This window comes from Anguilla rostrata, chromosome 13 (genome assembly GCF_018555375.3).
Source record: "Anguilla rostrata isolate EN2019 chromosome 13, ASM1855537v3, whole genome shotgun sequence".
NCBI classification, from domain to species: domain Eukaryota; kingdom Metazoa; phylum Chordata; class Actinopteri; order Anguilliformes; family Anguillidae; genus Anguilla; species Anguilla rostrata.
The window spans coordinates 11,874,310-11,893,241 of NC_057945.1; the positions used below are offsets into that span (position 1 = coordinate 11,874,310).

Genomic DNA, 18,932 nt, shown 5'->3' on the forward strand with positions numbered 1-18,932 from the left:
GCTGCCTATCAGACAGAGCATGCTAGCAAGCCCAATTCAGGACAAGAAAACTCCTCCATGCATTTCACTCCCATTATCTCCTTACAGACCATGGCTATTTCATAACACTGAGTCCCTACTGCCATCTGTTGGAAAGGATCAGGAAGGTTATGAACCAAGGTGGTGAAAAAAAGACTTAATTTTGATTCCTATTTTTAATTTAAAAATAAGTTCATAAGGCACACAATACCAAGAATGGAGAAAGGACTGTGTTCTTTGTAAAACTAGCCAATAAATTCCAACAGATCCCGTACCATTCTTAAATTGGCCTTCATCATTTTTCTAACCATGAGTCTAGACAGGCTCTCTAGTTGTTCTTGTCATTAGTATCTGTACATCCCTCTGGAAATGAGCTAAGAGTTCACTGAAAAGCACACATGCTCCCTACATTTCCACACTCCTCATTAAGCACTGAAACTCTATGTAAATGGTTATTACATAATAAATAGGAAAAACATATACACCAGCTGTCTGTTGATTGAAATGATTTATTTAAAAAAACTTAAATAGCCCAATATAATATAATAGACAGCACATATGTTTGCCTTTTATGTTCTTAACACTTGGTAAATATTTTATCTTCGTGACCATTTCATGGAGACACTTTTACCTTATTTCTGGTTTTCCTTCACTTGGCAGCCTGTCAAAATGAAGCCAATCCAAACTGAATTAAATGAATGTAAATATTTGAGGAAAGCAATTACAATGCACAGTATTTCAGACTACGGATATAATGCAATGTACATGCAATGTACATGCAATGACAAAACATTTATTAGGAATTGCGTGTAATAATAATAATAATAATAATAATAACAACACTACTACTAATTATAATACAAATACTACTACTAATAATAATAATAATAATTATTATTATTATATTATTATTATACAGCAACAAAAAGAAACAACTTGAATAGTTCAGCACTTTCATTGCAGGTGCTCAAATCCTTGCAGAAATGTATAAGTAAATACGACCGTTAAAGCTACTTGGTATTACGCTCTTTAACATTATATATATGACCCAGTTTGGCATTATTTAGACTGGGTTTACGCAGTTTTCATTTCGTGAATGTTTATTGTTATTGCTTTAACTGTCCGTACTAAAATGTAACATTGACTTACTGATGTGGATGGGATCTGGTGTGACATTTTGGACAACAGAGCACAAGCCTTTGCCATAGATAAACCAACCACATTGTACCCTGGTGCTTACAGTTGATTCCAGACGTCTGTGTGGGGAGGAAAAATCTGGTGGAGTTCTTTGTACGAGTTTTTTCAATTTCCATCATTCCTAATAATTTGACCAACTGTTTTGCGATATATTTGTCAATTCGATTTCTCATTCCTTAGGTATTAGTAACTGGAATTTCCATTCAGACAATGACAGGAGACAATACATTTGGACTGAGCCATAATGGAATATGACGGGTAGGCTATCTGCATAAAAACAATTTCTCCTTAAGACGACCAGAGCTCCCCCCTGAGTCAAGTTCAGGAATTTTTTCCACGCCACGATTTGTCTTGCATAAATTATGTTCATGACGTAGTGTAAAGGCCAATTTTATATGAAATTGGACGGACTTTTCCACGGAAACCGGCGTTTTAGTGCATAGTTCACGGTATTTAGAGTTCGCCTGAATAGTGGGTAACTGAATTGGCGTTATTAAATATTAAGAAGAGTAGGTTTAAAACGCTGCCCTCGTTATCAATGCAAATACCTCTTTTGTGTTTTGTCGTAGCGAGTCCGGACTGCAAGCTGTGAGATGAATGTTTAATTTTTCGTCTCTCCACGAACATTGACAGAAAAGGGGAAGTAAAACCTATAAAACTGACAAGTCCTCGGTAAGTTCTTCATCTGATTCTTAAAACGAGACATATATGCATTTTCAAACGCAAACGCACAAAATACTTATTGGTTAATATGCAATTGTATTAATTAGCATAATTTATATATTTATGATAAAGAGTGGGGAAATCTATCAAATGTAGGGCTTCGCGTGGTGCACTGTGTGTGTGTGTGTGTATGTAGGCTATGTATGAAGTACTGTCCTGAAATGAGTACTATTATTGGGTCGTAACAGTTTTAGGAGGGGTGGGTAGTCTTTCTAGAGTTCGGAATGCATTGCAAGGAAGGGAGTAGCGCTGTTTGCACAAACAGAGCAACGTATTTCGTGCGTTAAAACTCAGGACTTGTTACCGATCGATGATGATGCATATTCAGTATTAGCGATTGAAATGATATGGTACGGGGCCTTAGCAATGGAACGCGTTAGAGTCCATAGGAAACACAGTCCACGGCCCTGGAACGCAGCTCTTTTTACGACTGACATTTTTTCATTGCGATTTACATATTGAAATATTTTATTGTCTGATTAGCTACACAATATACCGTAGCTTTAGTTAGATTTCTTTGGCATGGCTGTGATAAAATTTCCACATATCTTCCTCAATCAACATTTTGTTCACGTTTCTATGAACGAATATATACCGACATGAATTATGCATCGAAGCTTTTGCGATTATATGCGTTATGTAAAGATTTGCTGGTCGAAATTGGAAAAAAACATATCTGGTTGTCTAGGTTTTGAATTATAGCCTAATAAGTAATAACAAGTAATTCACGCCAAATAGGTGATCTGTCCATCAACATATTTGAAGCATGCTTTTCAGAAAGTCTTTTTGTTCAAATAATTCAGTGCCTAAAAAAATTAGTCTCGTAAATGTATAGGATGCATTTAAATCACCACAGTGGTTTTCTTAGGACAATTTTTTTTTTTTTTTTTTAAAGCAGAGAACATGATATCTTCCCAGTTTTAATTCTTGTGTCTGACTGTGTGCACCAATGTTGTTGGTGTTTTATCTGCAAGGTGTTCTACTATGGTTAATCTTCATCTTACAGTTCCCACTATGGTAAACACAATTGCACAAATTGATTTATTCACTAGTCTCTGGGCACTAGGGGTTGAAGGAGGGGGCGGTATAGCCAAACTTGACCAGGGGTGAACAGCTCCAGGCCTGGAGGGCCAGACCGCATGCTGGTTTTTGTTCCAACCAATTATTAGCTTTCTCGCAGCTCTATAAACTACACTGGTTCACTTCTGCACTTCAATACAGTAAAATCTTCAGGATACACCAGCCGTTATTGGCTGTAACTGGTGCTTATACAAATGTCAGATCAAGATATGGTTGAGCTGATTAAAAAATTAAGAGTTCTTAACTGCTCTTATTTTGATATTTATAAGCACTATAACAACCAAGCTCAATCTTCTAATGAATACTTAATGACCTCTGTTGATAGAAGGAAAGATCATATGGACCCCTATCTGTCTAGGTGAATTGGTGTCCTGGTTCTTTATTCAGGAATCAGCCATTGTGTCATCTGGTAGTAGCCTGGAGCACATTGTTCAGCGGGTCTGTTGCTGAGTGGTCTCACCTGTAGTGCGGAGGGTTGAATTAAGGTTACTCTAGACCTGTCCACATACCTGCAAAGTGAAATGGTCTTCTCATGCTATACAGCTAATGAGTCTGAATTTTTTTTTTTGCCTAAAGTTGCTACTAGACGTCATATGTGTTTGGAACGATAGATACTATTTCCATATGTGTCACAATGATAAACATGTTTAAATATGTATTAAATATATATTTAAAATAACTGTTTAAATATGTAAACATATGAGTTGGAAATATCAGTGTGACCTACGGCACACTGACTTTTGCTGTGGAGTTATTTGCAAACAGCTTGTATCCACCTACGATACAGGTTTCTCTGGACTTGGTCTATGGAGCCTTGCAGAAATGGCATGAATGCATAACACACAGCCCTCCTGGAGCTGGAATTAACACTTGGTTCAATAATAGCATGGAAAATACTGTGTTTAAATCATGACCAATGTGAATTATAATAGAGTTACATCATTAAAGTTTTGAAATTAAATTAAATCAATTAATTTACTGCCATCCATATAAATTCTACAAGGATGAAGTGACATGCCTTTGGTAGTAGAATGTTTTCAATAGCTTCCTGTGATTGATAGAATTATTGGAGGAGTTGTGATAGACAGAGAGTAAACTAGGATTGATTAACAGGGAGATAATGAACTGAAGGGGCAGCATTGGATATGGAGAGAATGAGCAGTGGACAGAGAGATAATGAACTGAAGGAGCAGTGTTGGATATGGAGAGAATGAGCAGCAGATAGAGAGATAATGAACTGAAGGAGCAGTGTTGGATATGGAGAGAATGAGCAGCAGATAGAGAGATAATGAACTGAAGGGGCAGTGGTGGATATGGAGAGAATGAGCAGCAGATAGAGAGATAATGAACTGAAGGGGCAGTGGTGGACATGGAGAGAATGAGCGGTGGATAGAGAGATAATGAACTGAAGGGGCAGTGTTGGATATGGAGAGAATGAGCGGTGGATAGAGAGATAATGAACTGAAAGGGGTAGTGTTCTATAGAGGGAGAAATAGAGCAAGCTGTAGGAACAGCGATGAAAAGAAGTCTAAAGGATTAGTGCATAGAGAAAACAGAGGCATCAGTGAAGGAGAGAGAGAAAGATGTAACTGAAGCAGCAGTGATAGATAGATGGAGGAACAGTGACCTCACGTGATGGACAGTGGCTATCAACAGTTGGCGACTCTGTCAGGATTGGTTTTCCTTGGGGGAGCCGAAGTACTCCTTAAACAAGTCATTATAGAAGGACAGAAGGAGGAGGATCGCAGAGAATGCAGCTGGCGGGCAGGTGGACAGCTGGTTCCTCCACTTTGGAGGTCTGCAGAGAATGAGCTGAGAATGGGCGTCGCTGAGCAGTCACACAGGACAGGTGTAACACATGATAGGAGGCTTCCTAGTTGGTTGGTGTTTATGTTTATCTTGTAGTATTACATATCATTATATTATAACCCCCCCACCAGAAAAAAAACAAGCATGGATTAGGCTATGACTTTTTGCTCCACTGTTACAGTTATAATTATGTTAATAAGCTGCTTATTGAGTGAGTGTGTGAGAAATAAAAGTTGTTAGTTTATGTGTGAGTGAGGGAAGGAGGTAAGAACGAGTCTGCGGGTGAGTTATGGAATGAATTTCTGAGTGAGTAAGTGAATGAGTGAGTGCTTTTGGCTATCAAAGCAGGTTGGTTTTTATCTTATGTGCCCCCCTCCCCCAGTATGTTGGAGTAGGATCTGGGTGTTGCCGGTGGCCATGGACCAAGAGGGGCTCTCGTCCGGTGATGCTCCCCTCACCGTCAATGAACAGGTACCACTCTGCACCTGCTCACTTTTGCTCTCTCATCCTCCCACCTTCTTTTTCATGTCCACACTTTATGGTACCATCTTACCTTACCTGACCTTCCACTTCTCAGTTCTTTTTAATATGTCCACGTAACTTCTCATTTTTTTAAAGATTGACCTTAAAAAATAACAGAATGCCTAAATAAGTAGAATAGGAGTCATTGATATAATATTATTTTTTCAATTTTGAGAGTTGCAGCAGATTGTGAATGTGGTCTCACTCTCGGCTAAAAAGCAGTGTGAGATGTTGGGGGCGGGCCTTGCAGAAGACGTTGCTCACTCATTGGCTGGTGTCGTCATTGCTGCAGTGTGCTGACACCTTGTGCTTGTTCTGTCTTCACTCCGTCTGTCTCATGTGTGCTAATGTTTGCCTGGCTTCCCTGTTCTCCTTGCTGCTCGCTGTCTCACTGCAGGAGATGTTTTTTTCAGCCATTAGATTCCTGCCCTTTGAAATTCCCTACCAGAGATGAGCAGGTATGCACCCTTTCTCTCCCCCCTCCCCCCTTTCTCTCACTGCTCACCTGGGGAGTCCCTTCTTTTCTCCTCATTCCTTAATGCCATCAATTTTTAAAAAAAATAAAACGTCTCTCCAAAGGATTTGTCACAACAATTAAAAGCAATCTTTTTGCGGATTACAATAACTGATTATTGACTAATTTCAAAAGGGGCATATAGTAACAGGACTATTAGTAAGTCCTGTTAAACTGAGAACAATAGCAATGGTAATGTTTTAATTATAGTTTAATTGGAAAGATAATATAGAAGACGTTTTGAATCTTATCTGAAGTTATGCCAAAATCTTAATTTATCACTGGCTGTTACCTCTACTGATTCATATTTAAGATTTTTCAAATGCACATTACCTGTTCAATAATGAACTGTTAGAGTAAAATACAAATTCTTCCAGGGTAGAGAGCAAGATGGGCTTTGGATTAGCTGAGTGAAGGTAGTTAAGAATCCTGTAACTTTAGCTATGGGTGTCTATCCTTACCACCTTTGGATTGCTATGTGGATAGTGTTACATGTTGCTTGCTAAATGGCTGTCTAGCAGCATATTGAGCTAGGAAGCTAGCTTTAGAAGCTAGCTAGGGATCTTTGTGTCCAAGAGAATTTCTCCACTCATTTCAAGCCCAGTTCCATTTTGCTGTATTTTGGTCTATATTGTACTCTGCTTGGTGCTCTGCTTGCCACTTTTTTTAAACATCTCTGTCACAACATTCTTTCCCGTGGTGGAATTCTATGCTTTTACCTCTTTGAATCTGTTACTAGAGACCCTGGATCTTGGTTACCTTTACGTCCTCCTCCTTCCATCCAGGATTCTTCATTAGTAACTGCTCAGTGGGTGGTGTGTCCGACATGCTGAACACGTGGGCGTGGCTGTGCCTAGCATTCACACATCTTTCACTGATTTATGTCAGATGACATCGTGCCCTGCAACTAAAGTGACCCTGCTGTGGCAGCACTTTCAAAACAGAGCACTGTGCACTAGAAATAAAGATATATCTTTTGCCATCAGTGAAAACAAGAAAGGATAAAACTCCAAGATGCTCACGCACATGCACACGCACACGCACACGCAGACACACACACACACACACACACAGACAAGTCCATCTAATGCAATCAACATGGAGCATTAACATTAATTATCTTAAGGCACTGTGCTCACAGATTGACTGTTCCACAATCATTAATATGAGCAAATCTTAAATTCAATCTGTATTCCAAAAACTGTTTGAGTATAGGTGTTATATTTAAGTCCAAGTCCACTACCACAGTAAGAAATGTGCACAGAATCCAGAAATAATTGGTTTTCTAATGTGCATGTATAGGATTCTTACGTGGCAAAACATCAATCAAATTGTAAATATTGCTTTTTAAGATTTCAGTGGTTCAGTGGCTGAAATTGGGAGAAAGGCCTGAACTGGACAGTCATGTTTGGTCAGACAGGTTAGGTAACAGTCTGCTTTGTAAATCTGAGATTATTTTAAAGGGGTGGTGTTCCAGCACTGTTCCTGTTAACCTGCTGCTGTGCCAAATAGAATGTACAGTTGAAACAGAATGTTGAACGGGCTTGTATATTAATTTGCTAGGTGACACGGCCACTTTGCTGGAAAGCTGGAGTGCAAGTCTAGGGGATTAATCTGCCGCTAGCTAAATAAACCAAGCTGCGTATTATGTGGTTGCTGACATGTCCCCCTGGGCAGGCTTGCTTAAGGAAGTAAAAGCTGTCCGAGTTGGCCGCATTACAGACTGGTTCAGACAGGCTTCAGCAGCAATGGAGACTCAGTTTATCTGAGAGTCAAGTGTCAGGCTGCAGCCTTATCAGAGATGTGATGGTTGTCTCACCTGATCGCACAAAAATGAAATAATTGCTTTGTCGTAACCTCCATACAGGCTTTAGGGTGAGCTGTCCAGTAATTGCTTGCTGTTGCTACGCAGGCCAGCTACACAACGTGCGCCATTCGTTCCGCCTCTTACTCTTAACAGCCCGGCTTCCTGTTCTCATGAGGACCGAGGCTGCCATTACTGCTGCTGCAGTGCAGAAATGCCCTTGAAGCACAGGTCTACAGTTAGGAACAAAAACTAAATAGCGCAAAATGAAACCATATATAACAATAACTATATAAACTATATATAGCGCAAAATGAAATACAAACTCAGATCAAACAATAAGAAGGAAGCACATGAGAATATGATAAAAGAGGCTCTTGGGTACCTTAGTCAGCTAACAGATTGATTCTTTGTGCAGTTAAGCATGCAGTCTAGACTGTGTCTTGCCCATGCTAGCATTAACTAATTGGACATAGCATCTCCCAGCTAGGGAGGGTTTCAGTAAACAGGGTTGTAGTTTTTGTGGATTTTTAACAAAATGGAAGAGACCAGGTTTTGATCTTGGAATGAGTGAGGACATATTAATAACCTTTGTTTCAACATAAATTATGTGTAGCTTTGAGAATAATACTGGGTGTTTCCATTCGGCTCTGGAGATCCCACGCAATTGCTGCATTATCACTGTCGATTCTCCTTGATTTCCGATTGCGGCTGATGGGGTCCCATCCTGTTGCACCTCGTCTAGGTGATTGTGATGCCTGGCCAGGAGACAATCCGTGTGCTGGAGGTGGAGGTGGACGCATCCCTTCCCGCTTTGGGTTCCATTGGGAACCCTGAGCCGCAGGGTGAAGACAGCCCCCGAGCAGAGCCTGCTGAAGGGAGCGATCAGGACACGAACCCAACAAACCCAAGTAGCACCAGGATTGCAGGTAAATTACACTCATACTAGTGCCCTGCATGGGACTATTGTATGTTCATAATCCTTCTCCAGTCCACACCCACAGCATTGTGACCACTGCCATCCCGATGACCCGATCCTACCAAGAGTCTGGTCACTTCCTTCATCAAGATTCTGGTCACTCCCATCACCAAGATTCTGACCACTCCCAAGGAAGTGAGGAAAGGACGCAAGGACTGAAGAATCGAGGAAACGTGTATTAGGAAGATGGAACATTCTTGTTCAGTCAAGTGTCAGTTCAAAGTCATGTTAATTACAGACATACCAAATGGGGTCAGTCATTTATACGTTGCACATGTTCCAAAAATATACTTCTGCTAAGGATGCACTACTGTTAATTGCTACTGTTAACTCAAGCATTATTTGGGAGCCTACAAGTTCCTCACTCCTAGTTTCTTTAAGGAAGTGAATGAGCACATAGTTATGCATGCTTAACCTTGTACCCAATAAAGCGGTAGGTATGCCCAAATGACACCTGAACCAGAAACAGATTGTTCTCCCCGTGCTCGCGTGGGTTTAGGAAGTTAAGTATACTCTTGCCATTGCCCTTGACCCAGGCACTGGCCTCAGGACTGGAGTTGGTCTGTAGGTGCTGCACAGTGTGATTGCCGACTGCTCCTAAGTACCCAGCATGGGTCAAATGCAGAGGACAAATTACGGGGTTCAATAAAGTATATCTTACCTTGTCCTGTGTTCCAAAGACACAGCATTCCACAGGCTAGCGCGACCACTGTAATGGCTTGGTGTGCTGTAAGAATAAGCCTTGTTGTACTGAGGTCTAACCTGCTTACTTATTGTCCAACGTGTGTGTGTGTGTGTGTGTGTGTGTGTGTGTATGCTGCAGTGGTTGGGATTGGTTGTGTGTTTCTGCATGGGTGAGTGAGGGGGAGCGGAGGTTGTTAGTGTGGTGTTAAAAACCCTGTCTCTGACACTTACAATCCGCTACCAAGTGTGCTGCGTTTCAGTTTGTGTCAGAATCAATCAATGAATTAAGTACTTGTTTACTTGATTATGTGACTAATGTAGGTCATTGATCAGCTAAGGACTCAACACACTTTGTTTCCAAGGCCTAAATTGGCTACACTGAAGGGAAACTACAAAAACACACTAATTTACAGGCCCTCAAGGACTTGAGTTTGACAGCCCTGTTCTGGGACTTAGCCATTTGTTTTGTTGCGATGTAATATAATATGGGTGCACTGGCGCATTTAGCAGAGGAAAACTCAATAAATCAGGGTTCTTTCCTTGTCCTCCCATGCATGGTGCAGAAGCGGCTGTGGAGGTGCTGGCCCCAGTGGTGCAGATGGTGGCCTCTTCAGCCCCAAACAGCATGGCCCTGTCCCAATCCCAATCACCAGTGCCCATTACAGTGCAGGCCAGCCCACAGGTGAGGCCCATGGCAATCACACACAAACATGCAAACAAACAGAAATACACACATACACGCACACACACAGAAACACACAAACGGAGAAATACGCACACACACACACACACACACACACAGAAACACACAAACAGAGAAATACACACACGCGCACACACAAAGACACACACACACACACACCAATGACACTTGCTTCTGGCCCCTGGCCCTGTGTCAGTCACTATCAACCTGATAATAATCCCTTTTTGGTCATTGAACACCTGGCTTCTGCCTAAACTGGCATTAAGCAAATGGTAAGTAATGCTGAATAGCTGTGTTTCTTCAGCAGGTGAGGTGGTTTGGAAGTGGTTGTTGGTGGTTGGACAGAAGGGGTTGAGAGACTTTAGTGTGTCTTAAGGGGGAGAAAGCAGTGAGAGAGAGGAGATAGGAAGGGGTGTGGGCTGACTGATTGCAGACTGCTGAGAGGAACAGGCAGGATTGTGGAGGATTGTGCGATCTTGAAGTCGCTGATGCCGGCAACTTTTAAATCAACGTGAAGGCTGTGAAGCCATCTGTACTGAGGGTAGAGAGGGGATTGAGGGGGAGGGTGAAGGTTGAAGAGTGAAGAGAAGACAGAGAATAGGGCTGCCATTTTTCTCTGTTGGCCGTCCTCTCCCCATCCGAAAACTTCCCGTCTCTCCCTTCCTCACGCACCCCGCCCTCTCTCCTTGTGCCCCAGATTCTGACGCCGGAAGCCCTGACGGCGCTGATTTCGGGGCTGGTGGCCCCGCCCGGGTCCGTGGGACAGCCGCTCCTCATCCCCCTCAGCGTGGCGGGGTCCGTCGGCGGCCAGGGGGGGCTGGCTGTGTTCACCTTCCCGACGGCCTCCGTCGCCGCCCTCTCGGGCCTCACCGCGGCGACCCCGCCGGGGAGCGTCCTGAAGCTGCCCTTCGGGGGCCTGCAGGGTGAGACGGCTGCCCCTCCTCATATTAACGTGGTCCGCTTCTTCTCTGCTTGTCCTTTGGCCTTATCACCCAGCTTTTATTTCTGTCCTCACTTCATATGAATGTTTTCATGTGCTAGTCATGTGATGATAGGAATTGCTTCTGTTATGATGTCTTCACGCCGCCATTTGTTTGCCTTTTTCAAAATAGTACTGTCACATGCCCGGTGTGACACCCCTGGGGGGGAGATCCAGCTGTTCCGGGAGTGCACCTTTGGTTGCCGCATGGAGAGATAGAAAGGGCACCCACGCCAACACGAAAACAAATAAACAAACACCCTAACCCTTCCTCTTCATAGGTTCCAGACAAAAACAATAAACGAAATGAATGGACTAAAACAACAAAGACGAAAGAAAGAGAAACTGAACGGCAGCTTTTCAGCTCTTCGCTCATAGCTTGCCAGCTTTTCAGCTGACCAACTCCTCCAGCTTTTCAGCTGACCAACTCCTCCAGCTTTTCAGCTGACCAACACCTCCAGCTTTTCAGCTGACCAACTCCTCCAGCTTTTCAGCTGACCAACTCCTCCAGCTTTTCAGCTGACCAACTCCTCCAGCTTTTCAGTGGCGGGTTTTCTTTCTTGTTGTGCTGGGACAAACAAGTCAAAAATCTGCCCTCTCGGTGTGTACTCCTGGTTTTGGCCGTGAACTGTGGAGAGGAACACACCTTTAAGCACCTGGGCTGATTAGTTAACACAACCCAGGTGCGTGTGCTCTCTTCAGCAGTCGGAGTTGCCAAGACTAATCTGTCCAATGCGATATGTACATATTCTGTTTTTTGGTGCATATCCTGAAATGAATAAGGAAACTACACGTTTACTGTGTCACCATGTGTATTTACTTTTCACCCTTTTTGTTTTTGAAACACAGCCAACTTGTATATATGTCCTTTTTGTGTTTCGTGTGATAGCTATACCTCATGTAGACCTCTGAAGGTTTTTATGTTATGTTTTCTCCAATAAAGGTGTTTGGGGGCATTTAATACATTGTGTGGGTATCTCTTTATTCTCAACTGCCCCTCCTTACTATGTGTGTAGCGAAGCCCCGTGAAGCAGCCTGCTCATTTTTAAACCCACGGTAAAGCATTAAGGTGTGAGTACTGCTAGGGCATAATTAGCTTGACATGGACGATCAGTAGTTCCACGTTGTGTACAGGTAGCAAAATTATAATGTGCTTTTGTGTGCCTGTCTCTGTCTTCCCAGCTGCTACTCTGCTGAACACAGTCCAGCCCCAGCTCCACACAGCTGCGCAGACGGTTGTCCAGCCCCAGCTCCACACAGCTGCGCAGACGGTTTTCCAGCCTCAGCTCCACACAGCTGCGCAGACTATCCTACAGCCGCAGATGGTGCAGACGGCTGCGCAGACTGTCCTACAGCCGCAGATGGTGCAGACGGCTGCGCAGACTATCCTACAGCCGCAGATGGTGCAGACGGCTGCGCAGACTGTCCTACAGCCACAAGTGGTGCAGACGGCTGCACAGACTGTCCTACAGCCGCAGATGGTGCAGGCGGCTGTGCAGACTGTCCTACAGCCGCAGATGGTACAGACGGCTGCGCAGACACCAGCTGCCTCGGCTGCTTCAGCTGTAGACAGGGCCCCGGAACCGAATTCATCTGTGGCAACGCTGCAGACAGCAGGGCTGTCCTTCAACCCTGCCATTGTAAGCCTTTGTCTGTGAGAATGTGAGTTTATAGTGTCTAAGAGAGCTTCTGTTTTATGTATTTACATGTATGTAATTACATGCACCTTTTACATAAAGGCAGAAAATACGTAATAATAATAATCAATAATAGTGAAACTTTTTTATATTTTACTTTTTTATACTTTTTATATTTTAAAATATATTTATTAAACTGTATTACAAGAGTATATGAGAGATAAAGCAATATTGATGAAGTATTTGTAAAAATATAAAGACTAAGGTATCCCTGACATAAAATTTGGGGCCCTTTTTTGTGGCTAGTAATGCCGAATTTACAATGTGCATGTATGTGTTTGCGTTTTATAGTGTTTTCATGTGTGTGAGATTTTCAGGCTGTTTGTGGTGTCTCTCTTTCTCACCGTCTCAGTTCAGCGTGGCGCCTCTGGGGGAGCAGCCCCAGTTCATCAGCTCGCTGACGACCACGCCCATCTTCACCAGCACCGTCTCCGGGGTGGCGGGGCTGGCCAGCCAGATCATCACTAACGCGCAGGGCCAGGTGGGCTGGGCCACTGGGACGCCACCGGCACATTTCAGGTGCGCCTCTGCCTTTCGCGTCCGCCCCCCCCTCACCTCCCGGCTTGTGTGTTCCAGGTGATCGGCGCTTTTCCCCTTCTGGTGAACCCCCTCTCCCTGACGGGCGGCCCGGCTGCCGCGCCCACCCCGCCCGCCCAGGGTCTGCAGGTCCAAAATGTCACCCCCCAGCTGGTCCTGAATGCCCAGGGTCAGATAATCAGCATCGGTAACGGAGTGGCCACCACGATGGCCTCTGCCTTCCCCAAGCCCACCGTGCCAGCAGCACCTGCTAAGTCCCACGCTCAGGTACTCAGGGCCCTCAAGGTCTGCACCTGAGTGAGAGCCTGATTGTGCTTCTGCGTCTGCTCCACTGTCTCTGTAATACAGGTCCCCAGTTTGCTTTTCTGTTTGTGTATGTGTTACTGTCCCTGTATTGCACATCCCCTGATATTGTTTTCCATTTGTGTGTATTACTGTCCTCATATTGCATGTTCCCAGATGCTATTTTTTTGTATGTGTGTATGACTGTCCCCATAATGAATGTCACCCGATTCCTCTTCTCTATTTGTGTGTGTACAGCTAAGTCTGACTTTTGATTTCTAGTATCTAGTATCTAAGTATCTTACCATGCAGACATAGTTTGCCATGTCTTTCCCTGCAGGGTCCGGGGGTGGCGGTGACCCAGTCCGCCGTGGTCATTGCCCCTCAGCCCTCTGCTGTGAAGACGGTCTCGTGCCTGTCCTCCCCTGTCTCTCTCAACCTGGTGGACTCTCCCACTGTGGGCCAGCTTGTCAGCAGTATGTGGGCTGTTCCATTCCTCCACACGTGTGTTGATTGGTATTCCATGTTACTGCTGTAGTTTGTTTCTCTTTTTCCTCATTTTTCCAACCCAATCCCAACCATAGGCTTGTCCAGTTGATGAGACAAGCCTATGGTTGGAAGCAGCAGGACAGTGAACACATGCATCCTCCTAAAACCTTGATGACTGCCAGATGCTTGTTTCTCCACTTAGACAATGTTGGCAGGACATAGCATGGGCTTATAAATAAATCAAATCAAAATGAAATGATTGGCTATTAGATGTGTAATGTTGAGAGATGACTCCATACTATTGAGATAATTGTAAATGCTGTCATGTTTGCCCCATGGTTTCTCTTGGTAGCTGAATGTCTGAAAAAGTGCCACTATACTGCAGTATGTATACATACTGTACAGCATACAACTGTTTAATAATATTTACATTGATATGGATAGTGATGGAAAGTAATATCTCAAGACAGTGGAGAGACAAACACATTTTCTTTCATTTCTTTCTTTTCTTGTTTTTTGATGTGAATTCATTTTCTTGTGGCTGTTGAACATTTCAGCAACAGTGTTGAAGTTGGCAACGCTGTTTGGGGGCCGCTATGGGCCATGCAATACATTCGTACTGTATAGTCCCATAGTATAAATATATATAAGCATGTTAGACTTTCTTTCGGCAATGGGATTGGGGCATTCTTCGTTGAGCGCTTATCCTTTTCATTAGGGCACATGTATCTTGTGTTTATTATAAATAAACAACATGAGTTAGAGAATACAACATGACACGTGCTAACATGAGTGTGTTCCATTGTTCCTGAGAACCCCACCATGCAGCCACTGAAGAGGATGGTATTAACCTAGAGGAAATACGAGAATTTGCCAAGGGATTCAAGATCCGCAGGCTTTCCCTGGGACTGACACAGACACAAGTAGGCCAGGCGCTCACTGCCACACAGGGTCCCGCTTACAGCCAGTCTGCCATCTGCAGGTGAGGTCCCCCTGTCTGTCTGGAGGAGACACTACAGTTTTAAGTTAATCAAATTCGAGGCCAAGTTTATAGTAATTATTTTTGACAATTGTGATTCTAATGTAATGACTACATTTCCATATAATGATTTAATTTTTTGAGAATGAAATACCGGCACAGTTTTTGAACAGTAAATTTGTAATATTTGTGATCAATTGAATAAGAGTTCTTGGAATTGTGTAGATATGTATTTAATATGAAATTTGAAATACATACATATGAAATTTTGGCTAAATTTGGCTAAATTGTCCTCTGTCAGTTCAGATGGGCAAACGCTAACAACATTAACAGGGCAAACACATGTATCCTCTTCCATTCACTCTATAGTCCACCAGCTGAGTGGTGCTGGGACTCCTGGCCAATAGGCTCTGGTGCAGTCTGAATAAACGTATGTAGTTTAAATGAACGGTGCTACACCCGCTCGTTAGAACATAAGATGAATTTATTATTAAAAATATGATGTTGCACAACACCGGCTTTCATCAGATTACAACTTAAATAATCACACATATACACAGCATGAATCCAGAATCAGTTGGTGAGAGTGATGGTAAAAACAACAGGCCTTCTTGATAGAATGACACAGACACACTGATTGGACAGTTCAGAGACAGAGATGGAGCAAGCACCAGTAGGATGTAACATATGTTTTCCTCTCATCCAGACTAAAATACTCGTAATGCCCACTTATTACAGTGAGGATAAAGGTAATGAACAGGTTTGCATGGTTTGATCAGAGGGCAGCAGGTCTCACTGTCCCTCTGCTCCTCCGGGGGAGCCTGCCGCAGGTTCGAGAAGCTGGACATCACGCCCAAGAGCGCGCAGAAGCTGAAGCCGGTCCTGGAGAGGTGGCTGGTGGAGGCGGAGCTGTGGAACCAGAAGGGACAGCAGAACCTGATGGAGTTCGTGGGCGGGGAGCCGTCCAAAAAGCGCAAGAGGCGCACCAGCTTCACCCCGCAGGCCATCGAGGCACTCAACGCCTGCTTCGAGAAGAACGCCCTGCCCACGGGTCAGGAGATCACCGAGATCGCCAAGGAGCTCAGCTACGACCGCGAGGTGGTCCGCGTCTGGTTCTGCAACCGGCGCCAGACGCTGAAGAACACCAGCAAGCTGAACGTCTTTACGGTGCAGTGATCGGACCCGGTTCGAGTACTTATTTTTAAATACTCTGAGCCTTTTGACACTGTTAAAGTTCTTGCACATTTCTGCAAATTTTAAAGGAAACGTCTGTCTTCAGTTAAAAATATTCTACTTTCATATGATTGGACATTTTGTTAAGACACATGTACCATTGGAAATTCTTGGGCATCTGCAAGTGTTTTGTCACATTATATAGGCATCTAGTTGATTTTGTTCATGAGGCTGGTTAAATGAAGGAGTTGTGCAGTCAGTCCTCTGTAGTAAAGTAACTGTAAACACCAGGGAGTGGAACTGCTTTAGCCCTTTCTGCTCTAGGTTTGTTTGACATTTTCAAATGCTGTTCTGTCTCTAGTAATTATCCCTCCCTTAATGGATCATGGGACTGTGAACCTCCAGTAAACACTTCTGATTCCAGTTGCACAGTGTGTACATCACATTGGACAATCACACGTTAAAGATGTATTCGGTGTAAGGTGTGGTCTGCTGCAAGGCCTGGTGTTCCACAGGGAAGTTGTTGATTAAATAGCCATTTTAATCATCCATATAAATTATCCATGCTGATCAAGGGTCCATTAAATATTAGCAAATAAGGCCTGGAGAAGATGTCATAATCTCCATGCGTTCTACATCTTCATGTAGAAAAATGCTGAATGTGCTGGCTGACATGCATCCTCCAAAGCTGCTCAAAGTATAGTATTCTGGGGGAGAAAGAAAATCTGAGGCATGGTCCCATATATTTAGCGCCCACTGTCACAGTGACAGAACTGGTTTCTCCTCTTTTGTGGTGGCTTGAGTAGAGTGAATGAAGCAATACAGACTGGTTGCCAGTGTACTGTGTAAATGTCCTACAGAATCGTGCCAATGAAGACACGACTTCAAAGGATTAAGGGGGTGTGACATTGTAAACATTGTGTACAAGATATACTTGTAGCTTTTCCCTTTAAATTAATTGTGTGAAAGGACTTCTTGAAAAAAGCAATTATTGAGTTATTTTCATTTTTGCATGCTCGTTTACTAATTCTGTGTCCTCTAGGTTCTCCTTTGACCCAAAATAGGTTTTGGCCATGGGGACACAAGAATTAGGAATGGCAAAAAATATGTTGTTTAGGTTCAGGAGCAGGTGTAAAAAAGAGGTGTTTAAATGTCTGCTCACCCGTCTTTCCTCACATAAGTCAGCTTGCTCATCACACCCTGGCTCTCACTCATTGGTTGAAAAGATTGTTACTGGTGGCTGCGATATCATAAGGAGGTATCACAAAGTGTTATTGTTCTCACTTATGTATGTCCTGTAAGGGCTTATGGATCAATGTTTTAATTAGTACTTTGCAGTTTGTTGTGTCGGAAGCGTGTGAATCATGGGCGTGTCTTTCCTTTAAGCTGCATAATTTCCTGCTGGGTGTTCTGCGTGAAGAATGGTGGACATTTATATAACGATAAGTGTTTGATTTCTGCTTTTGTCATGCCAGAGTCTGGGCCCACTGTCGCTGTTGCTGGATTACAGCTTTAGCTCAGAAGCGCTGATGATCAATGGGGAGACAGACCGTGGCAGTATAGTTATTATATAATTGAATAGCATGCAAGGTTCAGCCTCCCCTGGCCACCTCCTTCATTACCACCAGGCCCAGACTTTAATGCCAGACATCTTCCCACTAAAATTTAGTGCTGAGATTATATAGATAGTGAAGAATTTGGTCCCTGTATGCAATTATATTTTTAATGTATGAATATCTCTGAGACATTTAGAAACTTTGTTAAGCCAGAAATTAAAAGGGAAGGTTAGATTAAGTAGCTTTTTAGATGACCCTACTGATTTCATTTAATGTGTAAATGTCATTTTCACTAGCTCTGCACAGTTCCACATTGCTGGCATACATTTCTATTATGTATTTTAAACAGCAATTAACAGTTGGATATAAAACACATAATGTTTTTTTTTTTTTCCAAGAATATATGTTGTGTATTTCACAGCTAATTCAATATTAAAGATGCAATGCGTTAAGGAAACGCCCAAACACATTTTTATGAAAATGCATTCTTTTTTGACAGACGATTCTATTGTAAAGAAAAAAAAATGTTTGCAGTATGTTATTAGTTGACAGTGGGGAGGTTTATGTATAAATGCTGTATTTATTACATTGTTTCATTTTAACTGAGGTTCCAGCGGCTTATTGTGTCTCATAAATGTCAGCTGATGAAATGAATGACAAGCCAAAATGAGAAGGGAACTGATTTTCAGTGAGGTAATATTTGTTGGAGGCCCATCTCTGTTAATAAAACATCAGAAGTTAAAATTGATCGGGTGTTGTGCCGTGTTATTGCTGTGCTTATTGTGTGGGGATTGCTGCTTGGCTAGCCCCTGCCCCTGTGGTAATCGCTGCTTTCACATTTGTTCTGACAGGAGATGACCCTGAGCAATGCATATCAATTCACCTGAGACTCTGCGAGCATTTTGCTTTCACAATCTACCACAACGCAAGCAATGGCAATGTGTGTGAGAGCAATAGCAACTCTCAGTGGCAACGTGTGTGCAAAAATCCAGTGACGCAGAAAGCAATCCTGGAATAAATGAAGAAAAGAAAACATATATCCTGCTCGAGTTGTCAATCTGTGGTTTGTCTTTCTGTGGGGTACAGTCTAATAGAAGATAGTACTGTCTTTGAAGATTTAGAATTTAAGGATAAATGACCAGATCAGGGCAGTTGCCACTTTAGCTTTGTTTCACTGGGAAGAGAAATACTGCAACACTGAACTTTA

General features: G+C 43.0%; 1 protein-coding gene across 5 annotated transcripts; it reads left to right on the forward strand.

Annotated features, from left to right (window-relative positions):
* The first annotated feature begins 1,548 nt into the window (after positions 1–1,548).
* LOC135238093 (POU domain, class 6, transcription factor 1-like) lies at positions 1,549–18,473 on the forward strand. Of its 5 annotated transcripts, none has more exons than XM_064305764.1 (13): positions 1,549–1,686; positions 1,785–1,887; positions 5,210–5,298; positions 5,763–5,807; positions 8,413–8,596; positions 9,894–10,012; positions 10,731–10,956; positions 12,195–12,652; positions 13,062–13,190; positions 13,286–13,513; positions 13,869–14,004; positions 14,831–14,999; positions 15,827–18,473. In XM_064305764.1, the coding sequence occupies exons 3-13, from the start codon at positions 5,245–5,247 to the stop codon at positions 16,170–16,172; spliced, it is 2,094 nt and encodes a 697-aa protein (XP_064161834.1). In that variant the 5' UTR covers positions 1,549–1,686; positions 1,785–1,887; positions 5,210–5,244; the 3' UTR covers positions 16,173–18,473. The 5 variants fall into 5 exon arrangements, with proteins under 5 accessions (XP_064161834.1, XP_064161833.1, XP_064161832.1 ...); XM_064305763.1 differs by having other exon boundaries at positions 1,554–1,690; XM_064305762.1 differs by having other exon boundaries at positions 1,554–1,887.
* The last annotated feature ends 459 nt before the right edge of the window (positions 18,474–18,932 follow it).